At 45.6% G+C, this 14,272-nt stretch overlaps 1 protein-coding gene across 2 annotated transcripts in view; it reads left to right on the top strand.

Annotated features, from left to right (window-relative positions):
- SERGEF (secretion regulating guanine nucleotide exchange factor) overlaps nt 1-14,272 on the top strand; it is a 248,107-nt gene that overhangs the window by 47,497 nt on the left and 186,338 nt on the right. For both annotated transcript variants that reach the window (XM_027563417.1, XM_027563418.1), the window contains exon 9: nt 12,976-13,142. In XM_027563417.1, the coding sequence (XP_027419218.1) occupies nt 12,976-13,142 (167 nt within the window). The remainder of the gene's footprint in view (nt 1-12,975; nt 13,143-14,272) is intronic.

The following is a 14,272-nucleotide window of genomic DNA, read 5'->3' as shown; positions in this document are numbered from 1 at the left end:
CAGGAGCTGGGTGAGGTCTCTTCAATGCAAGATTCTTCCTTTAAGAAAGGGATGTGCTACAGAGGAAAAGCCCCACACACGGAGTGTGGAGCTGGGCACCTGTCCTAGGCTCCCCCTCCCACGCCAGCTTTGCCTGTCTCCTTTCCCTACTTTGTATTTCTCTATAGCACTTAAAATCCTTTGCCAGGGGATATGTTTCATGTGATTTTTGTCCGTTGTTCTGTCTCCCCCCCTCCCACCCCAAATGCTAGAATGTAAACCTCATCAAGGAAGGGAGTTTTGTCTATTTCCTTCCCAGCTGTGGCCCCTAGCACTGGGAAGCCCCTGGTGTGTAGAAAGTGCTCAGGAACTATTTGTTGAATATTGAGAGTGCTTGGCTCTGCTTCCAAGTAGTCTATGTGACTTGGAAGAGTTATTTATTTTCCTCAGTTTTGTTTTCTCTTGCAGGGAGTTGGATGGGATGGTTTGTGGCATCCTTGTGGCAAGCAAAAGCCTGTGGCAAGCAGTGCCCGCAACGCTTCTTCCTTTCAGCAAACACCGAGCACCCGCTCTGGGCAGGCCCTGTGCCAGGTGCTGTGAGGAACACAGCGAGCCCAGGAAGGGTCCTGTTTGCACCCTTTGGTTTATGTGATTGTTCGTTTTTTATGTGTCACCTTAACTGGGCCACAGGTGCCCAGGTATTTGCGTGACTGTTATTCCGGGTGTTTCTATAAGAGTGTTTTTGGAGATTAACATTCATAGAAGTAGACTGAGTAAAGCAGACTGCCCTCCCTAAAGTGGGTGGGCCTCATCCAATCAGTTGAAGACCTGAATAGAACAAAAGGCTGACCCTTCTCTGAGTAAAACTCTCCTGCCTGACACCAACCAACAGCCTCTGAACTTGGACTCTGGCTCTGCAGATTTTGGAGTTGCCAGCCTCCATAACTGTGTGAGCCAGTTCCTTCTACTTCATCTTGCTCTGTAGGACCTCCTGGTTCTTTTTCACTGGAGAACCTTGACCGAGACAGTGGGCGATGTAAGACATGTCATCAAATGGTCTCCTATTTGGCAGCATAGGATAGTAGTTGGAACAGGGTACAAGCACCATGCCAGTGGCTCCTAAGAAAGGGATGGCCTGTTTTGACTTAGGGGATAATGGAATGTTTTAGGGAGGCAGTGGCATTGGATCCAGGCCCTGAAGGGTGGGAAGGGATCTTGTGGGTGGAACAAGTAGGCTGATCGGCAATACAGGCTGGGGCACAGCACAGCCCTGAGGCCTGGGAGCGAGGAGGTGGAATGTGCCCTTGACAGAGGGGCTGTCATTGGTGCTGAGAGAACAGAGGTGCTTGTAGGGCTAGAGAGCTAAACATATTACACAGTCTAGGACCAGGGCTTCCTAGAGGCCCTCACCAGGACTGGAGAAGAAATCAGCCCTCCCTGCGTTTGTCTGGGAAGCCCCCATCCTGCATGGTATAGACAGTCCTGCGGCTGGTCTGGGGCTCCTCAGGTACAGTCTGTCTGGTCTTCTCTCACCAGTGCCCCCAGTTGAACAGCTAATAAAGTCAGTGGTGAAAATGGAGCAGCTGTGTGGAGTGTCTGGCATGTCTTTGCTGTATGGGCCAAGGATGATGCTCCCTTAGTAAACTGACCAGGCCAGCTTTGTTCCTCTAGCCCACACAGGTGTCCCTGTGACTCTGAGCAACCTCTGGAAGTCCACGCACTGTTCACTTTTGGAGAGGCAGTGTGAGCCAGACACGGACTGGTGGGTCCCCTGCAGGGCAGTGACCAGGGGCACTGACTAGGGGCAGCTCTAAGCTCTGAACCGAGACTTCACCCCTCCCTATGCTTTAACTTACCTGTAACTTGAGGATTGTAATACTGCCTTCTCACAGAGGGGTTTTGTGGACCAAACGGGATAATCCATGTCAAGAATTTGGCATGAAGTTAGTGCTCTCAAATATTAGTTATTATCGTTGGGGCTTCCCAGGTGGCTCAATGGTAAAGAATCCACCTGCCATGCAGGAGACATAGATGTGGGTTTGATCCCTGGGTTGGGAAGATCCCTTGGAGGAGGGCATGGTAACCCACTCCAGTACTCTTGCCTGGCAGGCTTACAGTTCATGGGGTCGCAGAGAGTCGGACATGACCGAAACCACTTAGGACACAGGTTACTGTCATTATCATCATTCCTGCAGGCTTGTCACTCACAAGCCGTGTGATCCTGAGCAAGTCATTTAACCTCTGTGACCTGTTTCTTTTTCTGTAAAATGGGGTTCACACCCATTGTTTAGTGTTGATCAAACTATATCACTTCATGGCAATGCCTAAAATAGAGTTTTGCACAGAGTCAGCTCCCAATAAATAATTCTCCCCAGGCCCTTATGTTTTTATTCAATCTCTTTGTAGATTACTTCTCTTCTTTTTAGCTGGACAGCTCATGTTTGGAATTTTTATTTCTATATGAATTAAAAAAAAATTCCAAACCTTTGTTATGTGATATTCTTCATGGTACAACTTTGGAGACTTGGGGAATTTTACAAGAAAAAGAAAAAATAAGATATACAGCCAGGTTTTCGATTTTTAAAACTGGTTACCACAACATTGTAAATCAACTGTACTTCAGAAAAAAAAAGAATGTATGTATGTGTACAACTGAGTCACCTTGCTATATAGCAGAGATTGGCGCAGCATTATAAATCAACTGTACTGAAGTAAAAAAAGATTGTTAACTACATTAGTGGTCTTTGATATTAAAGTGGATGTTTTAGTTGAGGACACTGGTCAGACTAGATATTCAAAAGGTGCCAATAAAATTAGATTGTACACCATTCATTTTTTACATTAATTTAATTATTTTAGTGGAGGCTAATTGCTTTACAGTATTGTGGTGGTTTTTGCCATACTTTGACATGAATCACCCATGAGTGCACGTGTGTCCCCCCATCCTGAACCCCCCTCCCACCTCCCTCCCCACTGTATCCCTCTGGGTTGTCCCAGAGCGCCGGCTTTGAGTGCCCTGCTTCATGCATCAAACTTGCACTGATCATCTATTTTACGTATGGTAATATAGATGTTTAAATACTGTTCTCTCAAGTCATCCCACTGTTGCCTTCTCCCATATAGTCCAAAAGTCTGTTCTTTACATCTGTGTCTCTTTTGCTGTCTTGCATATAGGGTCTTCATTACCATCTTTCTAAATTCCATATGTATGCATTAATATACTGCATTAGTGTTTCTCTTTCTGACTTCACTCTGTATAATGGGCTCCAGTTTCATCCACCTCATTAGAACTGACTCAAATGTGTTCTTTTTTATAGCTGAGTAACATTCCGTTGTGTATATGTACCACAACTTCCTTATTCATTTGTCTGCTGATGGACATCTAGGCTGCTTCCATGTCCTAGCTATTGTAAACAGTGCTGAAATGAATGTTGGGGTACACGTGTCTCTCAATTCTGGTTTCCTTGTACACCACTCATTTTGACCCTGAAAATTTTTAGACATAATTATTAAAGTTTAGACCAGGAGAATGTCTCAGAGGTCATCTATCCCAGTCCTCTTACTGTATGGATGGGAAAAGTGAAAGTGAAGTCTCTCAGTCGTGTCTGACTCTTAGCGACCCCACGGACTGCAGCCTACCAGGCTCTTGCGTCCATGGGATTCTTCAGGCAAGAGTACTGGAGTGGGTTGCCATTGCCTTCTCCAATGTATGGATGGGAAAGTAGGTCCCAAAAGGAAGGGACATGTTCAAGGTAATGTAGTCTTGGAGAGAAGCCTGGTTTAGGATCAGGTCTCCGAGTCTCTGGTTAAAGCGTCTTATCTTCTCCAGCTCACTTGCTTCATCTCTTTTCCATTGCTCTCTTCCACCCTCTTCCTTTTCACCCTTGAGTTTAAATTTATTTGTGCTATGTGAGGCGATGTGCCAGATACTATGCTTGCATCTAATAAATATCCCAAAATCCAATGGTGAAACTTCAGTACTCTTCTCTTATTGTCAGTAGAGGTAATGGCCCTAAGATATTGGTAGTTGGCGGCTGGCAGAGAAGATTTGGCAAATCGGTAGAAACTGGGAGTGGAGCGATGGGAATCCTGGGTAAGGCTGTGGTGTTGAGTTGAGGAGGACAATAGTAATAGGGCTAACATTTGCTGTTATGTGTCATGCACTTTATGAAAAAGTATCCTTGCAACAGCCCTACAAAAAAGGTGTTCTTATTCCCATTTTTCCTATGTTGAGTCATTTGTTCAAGATTATAGAGCCAGCAAGTGAAAAAGGTTAGTAGTGGGGAGCAAGAAGTAGGTGAGTGGAGATGGTTAGATTGTTCATTTGTTCATTCAGGCAACAAATGTTTTATTGAGCATCTACTCTGTGCTGGGCATTTTTCTAAGATACAGGAATGGGCAGACACAGCGCCTGCTATCATGAGCCAACTCTCTGGAGGGGAGACAGACTTTAATCAACAGTCCTTCTAATGAGTGTACATTTATAAACCAAGACAAGTGCTCCCCAGATGAGGAAAGTGCTGCTCTGAGATCATTGCACAGAAGAGTCTGATCTGGGTTGAGGACTGAGCAGAGCTGCAGAGTGAGTAGGAGTTGACTAGGTGAATGAGGTGGGGGGTAGAGGAGACAGTGAGGATGGAGGGAAGCAGTGTAGTGGCCTTGAGAAACAGCAGGATGACACGTCTACCCAAGGGCAGTAGCCTGGTGTGCTGGCGTCCAGCCCCTGTGCTCTGAGCTCCCCTCTCTGTTCTCCTCTCTCCTGCTCGGTGCCTCTCGGGCAGTTAGTTCTGTGTTGAAAACTTCTTGGTTTTTATCACCAAGTGCCTTTTTATAAAGTCTCTGTCCACATGGCAGAATGGAGGATGGGTTACAGAAATGAGGTGCTTATACTCTAAGGACTTAGAATTAATAACCCTGAGAGTAATAGGTGTTTGTAAACAGGTGAATTATAAATATAACTCCTAAGTGCACAGAGGTTTCCTCCTCGTGTGTGTGTGTGTGTGTGTGTGTGTGTGTGTGTGTGTACCCCAGAAGGTGTCATAGCATCCTGGAATATTCCAGGTGGGAGGGACTGAAGAGGTTGTGTGGACTTTCCTCTGCCTGCCCTGTGGGATTCTTTTTGTAACATCCATCTCTATTTGCTGTAACTCCATTTTGATATCTTCAGTGGCATTGTTTCCTCCTGGGACAGATTCTGTTAAATAAATGTGGATATTCCTTATATTACAGTGTAATCTATCTTGTCGCCTTCAGGACCCCTTTTCCTGAACAGGGTGAAGATTCCCCTTCCCCCGAGGACTGATGATACTCTTGGAGCTGTTTCTCGCTGTGCCTGTTGCTGTGGCTGCAGCCCCTGCCTTTACCAACATCTCGGGCAGCCCCCTGAATGGTAAAGGAAGCTGGCTCTGTGGCCATTTCCCATCCACCCCCCTTCCTGAGTCTGCTGTGACCCCACAGCATCCAGGGCTTGGCACCTCGTCTTCTTTCTCCTCATTCACTCCCCCTTTATTTGTATTTGACTGTTTGTTAAGATGCTTATCAAAAGGGGCTTATAAAAGGCCCCAGAGGATTTAAATCACTTAGTAATGAAGTAACATTGCCTGAGTCCCAACAGTGGAACCCCCAGTCTAGCGTCTCTGCCTCTTTGTTCCTTTTCATGGCACCACCACCTTCCTTCCTACTAACCCTGAAGTCCTGAAATCAGAGTGCTGTTTATCTCCTCCCATCCCCTTTCTCTCACATCAGATGGGTGTCAAGCCTTGCAAATTCTTACCTACCCAGCCCCTCGTGACTTCAGCCTTGGCTGTGGCTGATACATCTCTGGCTTGCGTCACTATAGTGGCTTCTTTTCCTTCCTTCCTTTCCTTTTAACTTACTCCTACTGTGACTTTGCTTATCCCCTCTCCTCACCCGTAGAACCTTCTCCCTGTCAGTAAGAAGGGGATGGTAAGTGTACCTGTCTCATGGTGTTGTTAGGATACTGCATAGAGATGGTTTAGAACAGTATATAGAGAATTCCTAGAACAGAATCCTAGGCACACAGTGGGTGCTGTGGAAGGAAATGTTAGCTGAGTATTATTACTGCCCCCCTAATTCTTTGCAGATGTAGCACCCCCAAAACACTCGTTTCATCAGACCCTACCTCTGTCCCAAAGTCTGCAGTCTGAGACTGAGAGTCCGGGTAGCAGTCATCCCTAAAGTGAGCATGCCAGATGAATTGCCAGGGCGTGGGAACAGGAAATTATGATGTCTTTTGTGTTTTTATTTCATTCTTTTAATTTTACACTTTTGGAGTGTGTTTTATACCCAGTTCAGTTCAGTTGCTCAGTCGTGTCTGACTCTCTGTGACCCCTTGGACTGTAGCACACCAGGCTTCCCTATCTTTCACCAACTCCTGGAGCTTGCTCAAACTCATGTGCATCGAGTTGGTAATGCCATCCAAGCATCTCATCCTCTGTTGTCCCCTTCTCCTCCTGCCTTGAATCTTTCCCAGCATCAGTCTTTTATACTGGATAGATTTGAATAAAGGTGTTTTTCTTATTGTTCAGTCACTAAGTCATGTCTGACTCTTTGCAACCCCATGGACTGCAGCCCACCAGGCTTCCCTGTCCTTCACTATCTCCCAGAGTTTGCTCAAACTCATGTCCATTAAGTTGATGGTGCCATCCAACCATCTCATCTTCTGTTGCTCCCTTCTCCTCCTGTCCTCAACCTTTCTCAGCATCAGGGTCTTTTCCAATGAGTTGGTTCTTGGCATCAGGTGGCCAAAGTATTGGAACTTGAGCTTCAGCATCAGTCCTTCCAATGAATATTCAGGGATGATTTCCTTAAGGATTGATTGGTTTGATCTCTGTGCTGTCCAAGGGACTCTCAAGAGTCTTCTCCACCTTTCAGTTCAGTTCAGTTCAGTCACTCAGTTGTGTCTGACTCTTTGCGACTCCATGAACCGCAACACGCCAGGCCTCCCTGTCCATCACTAACGCCCGGAGTCCACCCAAACCCGTGTCCATTGAGTCAGTGATGTCATTCAACCATCTCATCCTCTGTTGTCCCCTTCTCCTCCTGCCCTCAATTTTTCGAAGCATTAGGGTCTTTTCCAATGAGTCAGCTCTTCGCATCAGGTGGCCAAAGTATTGGAGTTTCAGCTTCAACATCAGTCCTTCCAAAGAAATCCCAGGACTGATCTCCTTTAGAATGGACTGGTTGGATCTCCTTGCAGTCCAAGGGACTCTCAAGAGTCTTCTCCAACACCACAGTTCAAAAGAATCAGTTCTTCTGCGCTCAGTTTTCTTTATAGTCTCTCATGTCCATACATGACTGCTGGAAAAACCATAGCCTTGACTAGATGGACCTTTGTTGACAAAGTAATGTCTCTGCTTTTTAATATGCTGTCTAAGTTGGTCATAACTTTCCTTCCAAGGAGTAAATGTCTTTTAATTTCATGGCTGCAATCACCACCTGCAGTGATTTTGGAGCCCAGAAAAATAAAGTCAGCCACTGTTTCCACTGTTTCCCCATCTATTTGCCATGAAGTGATGGGACCAGATGCCATGATCTTAGTTTTCTGAATGTTGAGCTTTAAGCCAGCTTTTTCACTCTTTCACTTTCATCAAGAGGCTCTTTAGTTCTTCACTTTCTGCCTTAAGGCTGGTGTCATCTGCATATCTGAGGTTATTGATATTTCTCCCGGCAATCTTGATTCCAGCTTGTGCTTCATCCAGCCCAGTGTTTCTCATGATGTACTCTGCATATAAGTTAAATAAGCAGGGTGACAATATACAGCCTTGACATACTCCTTTTCCTATTTGGAACCAGTCTGTTGTTCCATGTTCAGTTCTAACTGTTGCTTCCTGACCTGCATACAGATTTCTCAGGAGGCAGGTCAGGTGGTCTGATATTCCCATCTCTTTCAGAATTTTCCACAGTTTATTGTGATCCACACAGTCAAAAGCTTTGGCATAGTCAATAAAGCAGAAATAGATGTTTTTCTGGAACTCTCTTGCTTTTTCCATGATCCAGCAGATGTTGGCAATTTGATCTCTGGTTCTTCTGCCTTTTCTAAAACCAGCTTGAACATCTGGAAGTTCACGGTTCATGTATTGCTGAAGCCTGGCTTGGAGAATTTTGAGCGTTACTTTACTAGCATGTGAGATGAGTGCAATTGTGCGGTAGTTTGAGCATTCTTTGGCATTGCCACCTTTACTTTTATCTTTATCTTTGCTTAAAAGTATCTAATTATAAATATGTATAATGCAAGTGCATACTTTAATAAATAAATGAATATATATGTATATCAGTCAGTTCAGTTCAGTCGCTCAGTTGTGTCTGACTCTTTGTGACCCCATGAATCACAGCACACCATGCCTCCCTGTCCATCACCAACTCCCGGAGTTCACTCAGACTCACGTCCATCGAGTCAGTGATGCCATCCAGCCATCTCATCCTCTGTTGTCCCCTTCTCCTCCTGCCCCCAATCCCTCCCAGCATCAGAGTCTTTTCCAATGAGTCAACTCTTCGCATGAGGTGGCCAAAGTACTGGAGTTTCAGCTTTAGCATCATTCCTTCCAAAGAAATCCTAGGGCTGATCTCCTTCAGAATGGATTGGTTGGATCTCCTTGCGGTCCAAGGGACTCTCAAGAGTCTTCTCAACACCACAGTTCAAAAGCATCAATTCTTTGGTGCTCAGCTTTCTTCACAGTCCAACTCTCACATCCATACATGACCACTGGAAAAACCATAGCCTTGACTAGACAGACCTTTGTTGGCAAAGTAATGTCTCTGCTTTCCAATATGCTATCTAGGTTGGTCATAACTTTGCTTCCAAGGAGTAAGCATCTTTCCATTTCATGGCTGCAGTCACCATCTGCAGTGATTTTGGAGCCCAAAAAATAAAGTCTGACACTGTTTCCACTGTTTCTTCATCTATTTCCCATGAAGTGATGGGACCAGATGCCATGATCTTCGTTTTCTGAATGTTGAGTTTTAAGCCAACTTTTTCACTCTCTCCTTCACTTTCATCAAGAAGCTCTTTAGTTCCTCTTCACTTTCTGCCATAAGGGTGGTATCATCTGTATATCTGACGTTATTGATATTTTTCCTGGCAATCTTGATTCCAGCTTGTGCTTCTTCCAGCCCAGTGTTTCTCATGATGTACTCTGCATATAAGTTAAATCAGCAGGGTGACAATATACAGCCTTGACGTACTCCTTTTCCTATTTGGAACCAGTCTGTTGTTCCGTGTCCAGTTCTAACTGTTGCTTCCTGACCTGCATACAAATTTCTCAAGAGAAATATATATATGTATATATATATATATATATATATATATATATATGGATATATAATCAGTGGTATGTTGAAAGTATTTTGCTGATAGAAGTGCAAGCAAGCAAGTCTTGAATGTCAGGTCCAGACCCTGAGCCTGGTGTTGCCCTGTGGTGGCCCCAGCCTGGCAACCCTGACTTGCCTCCACCCCCCAGCCTCGTGACCCTCACACTCTCCACCTGCCCACCTTATGCTTTTGGATTTCTGTCATTGCTTCTCCCCTCTCCCTGCTCCTAGAATGTTCTCATTTTCTTTTCCTATCCAAAGTTCACCTTAATGCCACCTGTTCCATCAAGCCTGCTGGGACAATTCCAACTTGGAACGCTCCCTCTAAGTTCCCTAGACCTTCCTTGTCAATACCGCTCATCTGGTCCTGTTGCTTTCTCCACTGTGCTGGGACCCTTGGCCATGTATGTTTCTTGGTCATCCTATGTTATCTCACGTGGATGTGCCTTTAAATTATAATTTACTTGCTGACTTTATTTTGAGGTGTATATAGTTTCTCCCATTTATCTGGAGACACACACCTATACTTGTTGGATGATATTAATGTATCTATTTTATATAAGTAATATATAATTATTTATGCTGATGTGCTGTGTGCTCAGTTATGTATGACTCATTGCAACCCCATGGACTGTAGCCTGCAAGACACCCCTGTCCGTGGGATTTTCCAGGCAAGAATACTGGAGTGGGTTGTCATTTCCTCCTCCAGAGGATCTCCCCAACTCAGGGATCGAACCTGCGTCTCTTGCGTCTCCTGCATTGCAGGTAGATTCTTAACTGCTTGAGCCACTGGGGAAGCCCTGTACAATTATTTACTATAATGTAAAGATTCATTTGTTATACATTTGGGATCCGAATGTCCTTGGATTTGCCAGTGTGCTTCAGCTCGAGGCAGGCAGACATTTATCTACCGTGCATTAATGAACGTCTTTTGTATGTGGATTCATTGTTTTCTTTTACTTCAGGTGACCTAAAAATCGTAATCCTTTTGTTTAATGCCTTTATTTCAGTGCTTGTAGTTCCAAGTTCTGAATGGTCTCCTGGGAAGGAGGCCATTCTAGTGAAGAAAGCTGGATGGTACACAGAACATATCCATTTAATCTGAGTTTTCCCCCTCTTCAAACATTGTGAGAACGGCTGTTTCATCAGCCAGGTTTCATCAGTTTGTGACAGCAGCTGTGCAATCATTGAATCTGCCATTGGTCTTAGAATCAGAAGACAGAGGTTTAAATTTTGCTTTTTATCACCTGCTGGTTTCATGGACTTGATCAAGTCATCTAACCTCTCAAGTCATCTAATCTTATCTGTAAAATAAGCCTAATAATCTGTAATTCCCAGAATTCTTATGAGGATTGATTGAGATATGATCTGTGAATATGCTAGACCCCTGAGAGGTGGTCAGCTTAAAGGAAAAGAAAAAAGGGATCCCTCCCTCTGTCCCCTGTGAGCCTTCCGATGCAAAATGTATTTTGGGGAGAAACAGACAGCTTCAGGGAGTGGACTTACCTGACTGAGCAATCTTAGGTTGGTGCTCGAAGGCTGGCCATCCAGGCAGCCTGACTGTCTCTAATAAAATGTCTGTGGCATCCCCAGGGAGCATGGAGATTAATTAGTTCATCTTTGTAAAGTGCTTTGAAGGTGAAAAGTGCTGTATAAGTGGAATGGTTGAATTGCTATTGGAAATGTAATCATGGTAGCGCCATATTCTGGCAGTCTTGCCTGTCTTGGACATCAGTAATCAATAGCAGAGAAGGTTCTAAGATGTCTTACTTGATAGGAAAGGATTCACTGTGGGGTTTGTGATAACACAGTTCTTTCTGTAGTCTTGCAGTTAGCAACTTGCCAGTTCTTCTCAGCAGAGGAATGCAAGTGTCCTTTAAGAAATAGCAGTCTCATCCTCTGGCTTTTTGGGGCTCTTCTTGCTAAGGCAGCCTGGTGGTAAATCCCAGCCAGCTCAAGCAGAGGGACAGTTTGCCAGGTGGGAATGCCTTGTGGGTCCTGGGCCCTTGAGCTTCCCCCTCCCCCCCCCACCCCCCACCGCTAATCCTGCAGAAGTTAAGGAAGAGTTAAGAGACAATATGGGCCAGTGTGAATAATCAATGCAGAGTGGTGTCATGGACTAGTAGAAGGAGATGTGGCTTAACTGTGTGACCAAGGGCTGGTCACTTCTCTGAACCTTAATTTTCTCACCTGTTTCATGGGATCATAGTGGTTGATGAGTACAGTAATAAAGGTGCTCGCAGGAAGGAGGTTTCTTCCATTCTGAGGAGAGCTTAAAAGTCAGGAAAAGTTTTGCAGAACTGGGACCCATGAGCTGGACTCGGAAGGTTGAGTCACCGTTTGTCAGGTGAATGATGTAAGGAGAGGGCATCCGTGGCAACAGCACATCTGAATGGACCCGCTCCCTGTTCTTGTAATGTATCTGCTACCCCATGTGTTGCACAGACTTGGGTCCCTCTTTGAGGAAGCCAGGAAGAACTTCTCGGTATCGACGCTGGTGTCTGTGAGCAGACTGGTCCTGAGAACTGTATTCCTGCAGAGCCCTGTACCCCTTCACAACTCTGACATTTCCCCTGTGAGTTCTCTGGTTGTTTTTTCACTGACACCATAAACCATATGTTGAATGCGGGGCCAGATGAAGCTCTGAGACTAAAACACAGAGTATGTAGTAGATTTGTCTAGAATTTAATATGCATTACTTGGTGTTTTGTCTCTTAAGCAAAGTTTTTCTTTGTTAAAACAAACATGTATAAAGAATTTATACAGCGCACATGGTTATGCATATTTATTGCAGAGAATCTGTTAATAATCTATGCCTCATCAGATTTTGCATTTCTGTTGAAATAACAAATGTGGCACTTGGTACAACTGAGTAAGTTCGGTGAATTCTCTCTTATCTGGGAGAAGAAAGGCCAGTTCCTTTTTCCCAAACTTCATTTTCTTCAGTCGTCTCTAGCACTGGCCAGCCCCCAGGTGGTGCATCTGGGGGACTGACTGCTTTTCTGGCTCCAAATGATTTTGTCTTTTTTTTTTTTTCCCTCTCACTCCCTTCCCTCTAGCACACATAGGCACTCACCTTGGAGCTGTTAGCATCGCTCCTGTGGGTAAGAGCACAGACTCGGGCAGGTCCTCTGTGTTACATGGAGGGGAAAACGCGTGCCAGGGGCCACTGAGAGGTTGTGGCCTGGGGCAGATCAGGAGCCTGGGGAACCGCAGAGTGGCTGATGGGGGGCTCTGGATGGGATGAGAGGGAGGGGAGCCCAAGAACAGATATCATATGCCCCTGCAAAGTGCAAGGCGAGTGTGGGGAAGGGGAGGGGGGTTAGAAGTGTTACATACAGAGCGGTCAGAGTATCCTCGGTGGCCATGTCTGCATCTCAAAGGCAGGAGCCCAGGCTGTAGAAGCAGCCTCTTTGGAACCCAGCTTTGGCACTCACCCCTTGTTGGATCTTGGTCAAGTCAGACATCTCACCTCTCTGAGCCTCACTTCCCTCATCTGTAAACATGCTCATGCGTGCGCTTTCTTTACAGGAAGATAGGAAGGTCCCTGCTGCGTGGTAGCTGGTACTGAAATGAGTGATCACACATTCCCTTGTAGTTCTTTGGTTACCCGTGGGAGCACAGCTGTGGAATATAGCCTTAATTCAAGTTTTGTTTTTGTTTTAGTAACTGGCAAGGTGTTTACCTGGGGCCGAGCGGACTACGGGCAGCTGGGGAGGACAGTGGAGACTCGTGAAGGCTGGGAGTCAGAGAAGCAGGATCCATCCCTCCCTGGCTCCAGGCCACAGAAGGGCACACCTTCGTGTCTGCCTTGCTTAACGGGAGCGACCGAGGTAGGAAGTGACCTCTTTCCTCAGAGGTGATGTGTCTCTCTTCCTTGTCATTTGGGGGAGTGATCACTGAAGACCTACTGTGTGCTTATAGTCCAGGCCATACAGTGAGTTCCACATAGGAGCCTAAAGGGGTCTTCACTTTGAGTTGTTCACGTTGAATATGATAGAAAAGGCAGTTACCCAGATACCTGTACTGTAGGGCAGACTGTCTGTGCCTCCTTTAGAGATTCCAGGGGCTCCGGGTCTGCTTTGGAGGGTGAGAGATGCATTCAGGGTACAGGGCTGGGTTGGGCTTTGTGGAGGGCCTGGCTTGAGCTGTGTCTTGGAGGATGGGTGAGACTTGAGCAGGAATGAGAGAGAAAGGAGGACTTTCTGGTGGGCACTGCAGCTGGAGCAGGGTCGGGGTGGGGAAGTGAGGAAGCTGTTTGCGGAGCATTGGTGGTTCTGTTTGGCTGGAGCCTGGGGTGTCTGTGGTGGGGAATATGAGGTAATATCAGAAGGATGAGTTGGAACTTTATCAGAGGGGCCTCTACTACTAAGCTGAGTAGTTTGCTCTTCTGTTTATATTTCCCAGTGTAGAAAGCACAGTAGTTCAGTTGCTTATTCAAGCCCCTTTAGTTCCCTGAAATGTCTTGAATTCCTCCATTTAAGGCAGGAGTCTTAATTTCTCCAGGGTATGTGTTTCTCTTACTAAACTTTATTTTACTGCTGTCCTTAAAAAAAAAAAAAAAGAAAAGGCTAGGTTTTTGAGAAGAAGGAGGATGGCCACTCAGGAAACGTGCCTCTGAACCCAAGTTGGCTTCATGTAGGAGTTCAGTCTTCATTGAGTCTGTCAAAAAAATTAATAAGCTAGTGAGACTTCTGTAATTAGCATCAGACTAATTACAACCCTCTCCATACCTAGAGGGCTTCCCCTCCCCCGGGGCCTGCCTGGCCTCCTCCTTCTGGGTATGTAGGACGGTTCTCAATTTCTGCCTCACATCCCAGCCCTGGTCCTCCTGGGTCTTTCCTTGGTGCTGGGTTGAGTCTGTCTGTCTGTCTTTTTCTTTCATTGTAAAGGAACTGAACAATACCAATTTAGATACGATAACGCTAGTAATAAAACCACCTGTTGTCTTGCCACCCTAACA

Source organism: Bos indicus x Bos taurus, chromosome 15 (genome assembly GCF_003369695.1).
Source record: "Bos indicus x Bos taurus breed Angus x Brahman F1 hybrid chromosome 15, Bos_hybrid_MaternalHap_v2.0, whole genome shotgun sequence".
Lineage (NCBI taxonomy): Eukaryota > Metazoa > Chordata > Mammalia > Artiodactyla > Bovidae > Bos > Bos indicus x Bos taurus.
This window is presented reverse-complemented; position numbering and strand designations above follow the sequence as displayed.